Source organism: Octopus bimaculoides, chromosome 29 (genome assembly GCF_046866305.1).
Source record: "Octopus bimaculoides isolate indiv1 chromosome 29, ASM4686630v1, whole genome shotgun sequence".
NCBI lineage: Eukaryota > Metazoa > Mollusca > Cephalopoda > Octopoda > Octopodidae > Octopus > Octopus bimaculoides.
In genome coordinates this window covers 6,372,885-6,384,927 of record NC_142956.1, presented here as the reverse complement: position 1 = coordinate 6,384,927, position 12,043 = coordinate 6,372,885, and the positions used below count along the sequence as shown (strand labels likewise).

Genomic DNA, 12,043 nt, shown 5'->3' with positions numbered 1-12,043 from the left:
ACTGAACCTCATCAAATCTAGATTCATTCATTCTCTGAATACAATTAGAAATGTACTGATTTCTAAATTGGGCAGTACGTGTTTCTACAGGGATAATAAATAGCTACTCATACACACGCACAAGTACAAACACATATAGATATAAACATACACATACATACATGTATATATACATATATATATATATATATATATATATATATATATATATATATATATATATATATATATATATATATATGTGTGTGTGTGTGTGTGTGTGTGTGTGTGTGTGTGTGTGTAGGTGTGTATATATACAATTGACATTTACAGAAAAACAAAAGATAAAGACAGGTGTCTAAACAACAAACCGGAGTATTAATTTAACTGTCGGGAGAATGAGAAAGTCTTTCACGTTTTGAGCCTACGCTCTTCAACAGAAGGGAACATGAGGAAATAAACAGAGAGAGAATAAATATATACACACGTACACCTGTGAGTATTTGTGTGAAGAGAGGGAAGCAGAGAGACAGACAGTACCAGCTAATTAATAGATACTCACGTTTCTAGATACGTTTACAGCAGATGGTTTGTATTCATTGGCTTTCTTAAATGTTGAATTGTAAATTAGATGAAACACAAAGAAATTGGTTCCGCCTATGGGAGGATAGAAAAATAGAAGGGTATCACTGCGATTAGAAAAAAAGACATACAACAGAGGTAGTAAAATCTATATACGTACACATTTATAACGGATAAATTGTCTTATTTATCTTTACTCTGTTTAGTCGGTTTAAAATGTCAATGAAACATGTACTCTTTTTATGTCAATTAGCCCTGTTGCGATTTTACTCATATAATATTCTAACTTCAAATTTCATTTATTTTTTTTATAAATTTGTAATCGGTATTGAGTAGAACTGAAACAGTTGTAGGCATTCTAATTACCTATAAGTCTTCTTTATTATATGCTACATTTCTAATATACCCATATATATATATATATATATATATATATATATATATATATATATATATATATATATATATATATATATATATATATATATATATATATATATATATATATATATATATGTATATATATATATATATTAAGTTAGAAAAGAATCACCAAGATGCAATCCAAACAATGGAGGAGATCAGACACCATCAAGAAAAACGTACTCTACAAAATACTAATTTAAAAATCCATAAAATCTAAAAGAAAGGTTTATAATCCATAAAATCTATAAAATATTAGATTAAAAATTTAATTCAGTTTAGTAAGTTTAAACAAGGAAGTGAATTATAGACTACGCGCGTTTATATATTTCTCATAGATAACTAGGAAGATTTCATTTCTGTAAGAGGAGTATATATCTTCGAAGTGAAGAAAATATGTGTATGTATGTATGTATGTATGTATATATGTATATAAATATATATATATATACATACATACATATATATATGTATATATGTGTGTGTGTATGTATGTATATATGCATATATATATATATATATATATATATATATATATATATATATATATATATATATATATACATACATATATATATATATATATACATACATATATATATATATATATATATATATATATATATATATATATATATATATATATATATACATACATATGTATATATATATATATATATATATATATATATATATATATATATATATATATATATATATATATATATATATATATATATATATATATATATATATATATATATATATATATACATATATACATACATATGTATATATATATATATACATACATATGTATATATATATATATATATATATATATATATATATATATATATATATATATATATATATATATATATATATATATATATATATATTTTAAAAATTAACGTCGACCACAAACGTGGACAATTAATGCGCTAGAAAGTGATCACACCTTGTGTTTATTAAGACCTAAATTGTTCTTGTTGAGAACAATTTAGGTCTTAATAGACACAAGATCTGATCTATTTCTAGCGCATTAATTGTCCACGTCAGTGGTCGACGTTATTTTTTAAAATGTACCTAATCCCCTGAGATTGCAGATAATATTTCTGAATCTCTCTGATTCTTTAGATGTGCTGGCCTCCTGATAATTAATCGATATTAATTAATATATGACTAATTACCAGTTTTTATAATTATATATATATATATATATATATATATATATATATATATGTACGTTCATATATAAAAGCTCTATTCTCTCCAGCGCCGCCGTGAGCAATTCAGCATTTGAACGATATGGAGAATATTCTACTAGCAAAGCCCCAACGACCTCAAATTTAGTTTCAGAATTCATCCAAGTTTAGGACCCTTAGTCGTACGTTCCCTCCACAATTCAGAATCACAAAACATAAATACACTCCAGCACAAACTGTTTTCCTCAACAGGCGCTGCCTTATTTAACATTGTCTCAGAACAGATCAATGAGGAAAAGGACCGCATCACATTGGAAGGGAATTTGGACACATTTCTTCAAGGGATGTCAGTAAACCACCTTTGCATGGATACAACTTAATCACCAAGACCTCGTTACGTGAATGGGCCATGATACCACAAAATATGACATAGGAAAGAATACGCAAATCCTATTAGGTGGTATAATTAAGTTAGAGATGGCCTGGACCCATCTTTTGTGGAAACATCTCTAAATTATATATACATATCTTCCACCATGCCTAAGGAAGACGATTTGTTAGATAGTAGGCTCCAAAATAGCGCAATGGGTATTATTGCCCCAAAGCCAAGTTTTTTCAGCACCTGAAAGTCATGGACAGGCAAGACAACTCGCCACAAATTCCATTTAGCAGGGATGGACGTCGATGCTTATCAACTTGTACATTGACAAGATGATTCCAACCTCGCTAAATCGTGTTAAGAAGTGGTTGGAATTTCTCTATGAAAAGATTCTCCTTGTTGATTCTTTCTTGTGTGGACACTCCTATATCGGAAAGACGAGCCATCCGTTGCGTAGAAGAGTAGCAGTCCAAAAAGAACAAATACATCTCCCTCAACACCGCCAAATTCCACTTAGTGGCCACATAGACTCTTGCGCCAGAAACAAAACCCTAAATTCCTTATATTCCCTTTCTATCAATGTAAAGACAGAATCTCCACACAAGAAAGAATCAACAAGGAGAATCTTTTCATAGAGAAATTCCAACCATTTCTTAACACACAAACCCCTCAGCGACCTTATTTCTCTAAGAACAGACATAAACTTCCTGCTGACAAAGAGTACATAACTCCAACTAAAGAGATTTGTCTTCCCTTACACACACACTTCTTGTTTTGACACCACACTTCCTGCTTAACACAGAAACCTTTAACTCTTTTCTCTTTTTTTAAACCTAGCACAACTCTCAATTTCATGCATCCTTATTTTTCCAACTATTATCTACATGAATTACCATTGAACTTTAAAAGCTCAAAGACAATATAATGTATTGGTATATTTATTTTTTTATATATTATTTTTTACTTTTTTGTAAAAAACATTTTCATTCTCCCACTTCTAGAAAATTTGCCATGCAATGAAAGCTGGTTAGAAATCTATATTAAAATATGCTTTCAGTTTAGCATTCTGCCTTATTCTTCTTCATTTTCCTATTATTTCTCCACGTGCGGTTAACACAACCCCACTATTTACTGACTTATATATATATATATATATATATATATATATATATATATATATATATATATATATATATATATATATACCTTTGTCTGTTCTTGTTTGTCTGTCCCTCTATGCTTAGCCCCCTGTGGGCAATAAGGAAATATATGTATATATATATATATATATATATATATATATATATATATATATATATATATATATATATATATATATATACATTGTCAGTTAAGTATTAGATGCAGCTCGACATCTAAAAGCAAAATTGAACCCACATATGCCATGGTGTGTAATTCTATTTCGTGCCTTGGCTGTGTTTTAGTCGTAAGTGAATATATTCTCTTTCAGCCTGCTGTTAAAAACAACTGAAAGTAAAATGTACGTAAGCGTGGAAACTCATATCAGGAACCTTTCCAAAGCTGTAGACATAGATATTTAATCTTTGCGGTGACTTTTCAATGCCTCATACCAAACAAGGCCTGCTGCAAGCTATATCGCCAACTATTACACAATTTTAAATGGTTTATAAAGTTTTAAATCCTGTATTGGCCTGTCCCAGCATTTCATACCACGGAAAAAAGATTCAATTATGGATTAGAGTTTAAACCATTTAACATAGTCATAGTCGACGATATAAATTGCAGCAGATATTATTCGGTAGGTGTCATTGAAAAGTCACAACAATGACCATACATCGTTGTCTGTCACTCAGAAAAGGGACCTGATGTGAGATGTTTCACTTCCCATTAACTTACTTTCAGGTGCTTTTTAACACCAAAGGCATTAATGATCTATTCTCTTAAAGCTAAAATGCAGCCGAGCCATTAACTAACAACGCACATATTCATATACATATATATACATATATATACATATATATATATACATACATACATACATACATATATATATATATGTTTTGTGTACGTGTGTGTATGCGTGTGTGTGCTTGCGAGTATGTGTGTGTACAATATGTATTGACACACCTGTTGATAGGCCAATGATTTTAAATATTGTGTTATATAGTAATATGTATACAAATTAGTGGCCCCAGGTGTCTGAAGTTACGAGAATTCTTGGTTATCTAAACAACTGCGTTATCTGTTTCCCTGGTATTGGCCAAGTGATGTACGCACCTCAGATGAGAACGCAATCTTATTAAATTTTCACGGCTAATAAATCAGGTAAAATTATATAAGAAAATAAACACCGCTTACCAATGAAATCGTTCTTGTTACATAAGTTTCCACTGCAACAACTAACACAAGAAGCACCACTGGTCCATCTATTGCATGTAAAGGTATTGTTTCTCAGAGCTGCAAGACAATTTCTGTATGTGCTGCAGGATTTTTCAAACTTCAGTGTAACGCCATTCATCGTTATCTTATTTTCACATACAGGCTGTTGCAATAAATACAAAAAATCATATACGACAACCATTTCTGCTGCTGATACTACTACTACTACTACTACTACTACTACTACTACTACTACTACTACTACTACTGCTACTACTACTACTACTACTGATGCTAATGCTGCAAGCAACAACAACAGCACAGGAAACATTTAGTATGCGAGAATGTACTTCGTCAAACAGGTGTATACATTTAGAGCAGTGCCATTCGTACTTGCGACTTCAACCGCTTCCACCAACCTTCATTAGTCTAATCCCTGTAATGTTCGCAAGTTCGTAGAGATACGTCCAACTTCCAGTAACCGGATTCCTGCCTATGGGTACAATTTAAGTTTACCGAGCAAATAGAATAAAATATACGGTCTGTGTAGCTCACCACTTTAAACTATGGATATCCTACACTATCCTCATCCGCTGGCTTAACACACACTTTCAAGATACGATCAAAATGACCAATCATGGATGCCCCGTGTTTGCACAGTTACATCAGGAAAATCCAGTCGGAAACCTATAGACCGCTGGAACTTTTAAGCAGGGATTCGATGTGCTGTGTAGCTCTTTCTTTGAATTACTCTCACACACTCCCATCTTGTTTATAAAGTGCAGTTCGAAATTTACTTAGTTGAGATCGAGTGGACCCTAGGAAACCTGTCTGATGTCAGGAGAAATCAAGCCCCCTCGACACAGTTGTGTCACACAACTACTAAACTGGGAAACCACCATCACTGTACGAATGCTTTCCTTTCAGAACATCACTGTGGAGCATCTGGTACCACTGATGTCCAGGATGACTGCCCAGACTTTGAAATTCAGTTATTTGCCGGATAACAGAACCGGATAACATCGTTCAAACGAAACTTCTAAGATACAGGAATATCTCATAAGTCGTGGGTCGTTGAACAACGGGACCTTGTTTCTAAGCTGACTCGAGGGACACGTATATTTACACATCTCACTTAAAGGCACTTATTTTTGTCGGAGAAGGAAAAGGGAAGGGGTCATACACGAGCTCGTGGGTTCGATCCCTGAACCGAGTGGCACCTTGTGTTCTTGAACAAAGCAGCACTTCATTTTACGTTGCTCCAGTCAGCTCAGCTGAAAATGAGTGCCAGCCTAATTCTGGTCACCCCTCTCTCACTTCAAAAGTCTAATCGTTGCTATTCTGATGAGTCAAGGAAGGAAAGACCAAGAAGGTGACTATCTACTTACGATTACATAAGCATCTAAAACAACTGTGGAACTCTTGATATAAGTTACCTAGCCATACTGGCTGTAAGTGAGGGTTACGGGTATATTAAGAGGAAGAAAGTAACATTCCAGCTTACCTCATCGCCTGTACAGTTCGTCACTTGTGATTCATCGCACATAATACCTGAACATGTTTGGCACTGCAAATTCCGTTGAAATAACGAGTAATCTATGCAATACAGGAATATACCCATATTTAGGAACCAAATAAGTAATGTATAAGAATAAGAGAAAATGATCATTTGTGGTGTAAAGCAAATGTAAAAGTGTTAAGGTTGGGATCAATACATGTGAGACATTTAAAGAAAATTATTAATGAAGACTGCAAAAGCATGTTACGATTTTCACTTGCAATTGTATCAGCATTGTCACCAATTAAACTAAGAATATTATGGAAGCTACTTGATGGCATTTTGTATTTGTATAAAGTGCGAAAATTGTGGAACAACTCAAATAAAGGGAAATAATTCTAAAGTGGTAATTATTCTTTTATACATTGAACTCCTGTATGACATTTCTGAATAGTATTTAAATTTTGTAACAGCGTATTAAGATACAATCATTGATTTAATGAAGCAGTCTGTTTGTGATGACTCGAACTATTCAAACTTTAGCGAAGACAGGAAGCCTTCAATCTTCAAAAATCTCAGCCGAATACTGGGTGGTCACACCTAGAATGTCTGTGATACATGAAGTGAGCAAAATACATTTAAACAAAACAAAAACAATGTCATTCATAAGTTTCTCTTACAAATATATATATGTTTTTATGTATGTGTATATACATACATAGATGCACACACACACACATTTATATACACACACACACACACACACACACACACACATATATATATATATATATATATATATATATATATATATATATATATATATATATATATATATATATATATATATATATATATATATATATATATATATGCGTGTGCGTGTATCTGTGAATACATATGTTTTCTTAAAGGTGTGCATAGCAGTATCCCAATTTAAGGTGACCACCCGAACCTTTGACTGGCTGTAAGGGAGTTATTTCTATTGGAAGTATTCAGTGCGTGTCGCTTCTATCACCACTCACAAAAGACTTGTAAAATGTCATGGGAGGTCACTGTCCACATGACTAAGCGCTAAAACTTGTACGTGTGTGTCAGCACGATATGCGTGTGCGTGTGTGTGTTCGTGTATGTATATATGTTTATTTGTAATATCTATACAAATACATACATATATATATATATATATATATATATATATATAATAAAGTAAAGTTGTGGGATACCGTACGAGTGGAAATATATATGAAAGAAGGTTTGAAAATGCAATTTTAAAGATATTTATTCACTTAACCGGTTTCACTTTTTTAGAAAAAGATTGTCGAAAGTAAAATATTAAGCTTTGTAGTATTAAGTCTTTGAGAATAATAGAAAATGTTAAAAAACAGTTTGAGTATTAAAATACATATATACATTCTTTGATGATAATAAGAGGAATATATTTAAAGTATGAAGCTTTGTGTGAGCTTTGTAGTGTTACATACTGATTATTACAAAGGTATTGAAATACATATATACATTCTCTGATAATAAGACGAAAATGTTAAAAACAGTGTAAGTATGAAAATACATATATGGAAAAATACATGTATGGAAAAATACATATACATATTCTTTGATAGTAATAGAAAATGTTAGAAACAGTTTAAGTATCAAAATACATATATACATTCTTTGATAATAATAATAAGAATATGTTTGAAACAGTTTACAACATTGTTATAACAAAAAGGATTTGGTAAAATATGTATATATATACCCAGGAAATATATTTAAGAGTTCGCAAAAAGTTGAGGAGGAACTGACCTAGCTATTTTCTCTTGTGTGTATTGAGGGAATGTTTGCTGTCTTAAGAGACAATATGACTGGCTAGCTGGGGTGGGAGGAAGGAAGAGTTAAAAGGGATTTTTTTGATTTTTGGTTGGTCTGTGAGCTAGTCTGTCATGGTTCACTGATTTTTGGAACTGGTTTTGTGCACATCTCTATGTGTGTCTATATATGTGTGTTTGTGTCCGTGTGTGTGTGTGTGTGTGTGTGCCGTTTTTATTGGTCCCAGAGTTTATTGTGGAATGTGTATATGAGTATGTGTGTGTTTTATCTATGGTAGGATGGTGTGTGTATATGTGTGCACGTTTGTGTGAGTGTGTATGTATGTGATTGGTATTTGTTAGGGTGTTGTGTGTGCGCATGTGTGTGTATGTGTTTGTTCGTGTGTGTGCGTTCGTGAGTGCGTGTGTATGTGTGTTTGTGTGTTTTTTGTGTCGGTGGGGATGTTAGGTGTGTGTACGTGAGAGTGTGCGTATATCTCTTTGTCTGAGTATGTATGTGTTGTTTTAATCGTCCTTGTGGTGTCTGTGTGTGAGAGAGAGCGCAACCGTATGTATGTGTGAGGGTGTGTACATATGTGTGCGTCTGTGTGTGTATGTATGTGTGCATCTGTGTGCATCTGTGTGTGTGCGTGGGAGTGTTTTGTGTGAGTGTGGGAGTGTGTGTGTACGTGAGTGTGTGTGTACGTGAGTGTGTGTGTGTCTCTCTGTCTGAGTGAGTGTGTTGTTTTAAATACCCTTGTGGTGTGTGTGTGTGTGTGTGTAAGCAACTGTATGTGTGTGTGATGGTTCATATGTATGTGTATATCTGTATGCGTGCGTATGTCTATTTGTGTTGTGTGTTGGTGGGGATGCTATGTGTGTGTACGTTAGTTTGTGTGTGTCTCTAAGTATGTTTGTGTTTGAATTGTCCTTGTGGTGCGTGTGTGTGTGAGGGAACAACTGTATGTGTGTGCACACATACAGACATACACATACATATGAACCATCACACACACATACGGTTGCTTACACACACACACACCACAAGGGTATTTAAAACAACACACTCACTCAGACAGAGAGACACACTTAAACTCACGTACACACACACTCCCACACTCACACAAAACACTCCCACGCACACACACAGATGCACACATAGGAGAAAATAGTAATTATATTTAGCCATGAATAGAATCAAGTCAGAATATCTCAGCACACGGACAACGATGTGAACAAGGGAGGTTAGATCTTTATCTCATACTCACATGTGAGAAGCTATATGTTATATTACTACGGGCCTCACCATGTGTATTAACAATAGGTTCTCTTTAAAGACCATTCATAACACTTTATAATCCAATCGTTAATTTAACCTCTCATGACTTCCTTTCCGTTTTCTTCCCTATATCCACAAACTCTATATTACATTTTTCACTTCCAACGACAGAGTCCGCCACCATATATTTTTCCATACTTGGCAGCACCGAATAGTACGGGGCGCTAATTACCCAGGCAATTAGCTATTATCAGGTTATTTAATCCCAGTGCAAAGCCAATTGATGAGATTGGCTAAAATGGATTTATAATATGCTATAGATTATAATATGAATGCATAGATTTTTCTTAATTACGGTTTCTTATATGAATGTATATATATACATATATATATATATATATATATATATATATATATATATATATATATATATATATATATATATATATATATATATATATATATATATGTATGAATGAATGTGTATTATTCTTTGTAAGCCTAGTATTTTGCCGAACTGCCAGTTTACGGGGACGTAAACGCATCAACATCGGTTGTCAAACAATGCTGGGTGGGGCAAGCACAGACACACAATTACATACATGCATACACACACACACACGCGCGCACACCCACACACACACACACATACACACACACATATACACACACACACATATATGTACGACGGGTTTCTTTCAGTTTCGGTCTACCAAATCCACTCAAAAGGACTTAGTCGAATGAGTCTATAGAACAAGACACTTGTCGAAATGGCACTAAACCCGGAACCATTTGGTTGGGAAGCAAACATCTTACCACAGAGCCACTTTGTATGTATGTATGTGTGCGTGTATTGTGTGCGGGTGTGTGTTTGTGTGTACATATATATTCACATACAGTCTTTCCTGATATAATATGAGCAGGAGAGAATATCCCGGAGTTCTCTTTATGTTAATAAGCCACATGGCCTTATTTTTTTGTGGGTAAGGAATTAGTTGACTACATCGACCGCGGTGTTCAACTGATACTTATTTTATCGACCGCGAGAGGGTGAAAGGCAAAAATCGAATTGGACAGAGTGTGAACTAAGACTGTAACGTTGCACGAAATGTTGCTGAGCGTTTTGTCCGGTGTGCCAACAATTGTGCTAACTCCCCGACGATATCAGTGGTAATAATAAAATAACAAAAACAAGGAAGATTTTACTAACTTTGACATTGCGAGTATTCCATTATTGATATTACTTTGCTTTGGTTATTGCCTAAATCTGTCTGACACTCGCCGAAGACATTTACATTTCTGTTCAATATTCTCTTCGTATAATTTACCAAGGCTGGCAGGTGACATCCACACATCATATCCGTATTGTTTGCGAGGTATCTGCAATTATAAACAAAACTCTAAGTGAATGTACTTTAGAGGTATAGAGAATCCCCTGTTGTATTTCACAACAAAGAAGGATAATATAATTCGTGCATGAGTATACAAATAATGACATTCATGTTCTGTTCCAAAATGTGTCAATAACAACAATAAATTGAAATGGTTTCTGGTGGAAACCGAAAATAAGTTAAGTTCCTACTCTCTTATAGCTTATGCCTTGAATGATAAAATACTTTTAAATAAGGAGAACATTTAGAGCCACGTAAACCGATCCCTTTAAATCATGGATTAGGGACGGTTTGCTGCCAGAAATTAGATGGGGGCAGTTTGGTGTCTCTGGTATTGAGTAAAATATTTTAGACGCGATTTTTTGTCGCTAAAGCCTTGAGTGAAGATGAATCAGGGAAGATCTGAACCTATAACAGGAAGGTATTAATGTAAACTTAACTCACCATCCTGTGTAATAGAGAGAAAAACTGAGTAAATCACAATTTTCTTAAAATCATTGACGCTATGAAAATGTATTCCACCAGGATTGAAACATAAAGTAATCATATATATCTTACTTTCTTTTTCTCTTAGTTCTTCTTCTTATTTAAATACGGCGATAAATATACAAATATTACTATGATACAAAATATTAAAAACTTGCTCAAAAATAAGTATTCATGTTATTATTTTGAATGAATATCAATTTCTCAAGTATCAGTGAATTATTTAAATCTACGTAGAAAGCAGATAGAGTATCTTCTTTAGATGATAGAGATTGCAAACATTTATGAAACATTTATGATATATACGCAATATAATAAAACATAGTCAGTAGTCAGCTGACTTATTCGGAAGTGTTGAGATGTAGAGGGTATAGAGGATATACGAAATATAGATGACACACGATATATAGATGACATACGATGTATAGATGACATGCCATATAGATAACATATTGAATATAGATGATATAGAAGTTATGGTGGATATTGATGACATACTGGTTATAAATGGCATGCTGTATGTAGATGGCATACATAGCATAGATGACATGGTGGATATAAGTGATATACTAGATATAGAAAATATACAAAATGCAGATGACATACGGCATACAGACGTAGATGACATATACGAGGTAGGTAGCATACT

The 12,043-nt window shown here is 33.3% G+C and overlaps 1 protein-coding gene across 4 annotated transcripts in view; it reads right to left on the bottom strand.

The window, feature by feature from the left end:
• The window catches only part of LOC106870677 (uncharacterized), a 186,867-nt gene that overhangs the window by 69,212 nt on the left and 105,612 nt on the right, over positions 1-12,043 (bottom strand). For all 4 annotated transcript variants that reach the window (XR_016238953.1, XM_089345183.1, XM_089345186.1 and 1 more), the window contains 4 exons: positions 10,728-10,897; positions 6,437-6,528; positions 4,912-5,095; positions 542-636 (listed from right to left, as the gene is read on the bottom strand). Coding sequence is in view for 3 of the 4 variants with exons in the window: in XM_089345183.1 (XP_089201309.1) it covers positions 542-636; positions 4,912-5,095; positions 6,437-6,528; positions 10,728-10,897 (541 nt within the window). In the remaining variant the exon portion in view is untranslated. The remainder of the gene's footprint in view (positions 1-541; positions 637-4,911; positions 5,096-6,436; positions 6,529-10,727; positions 10,898-12,043) is intronic.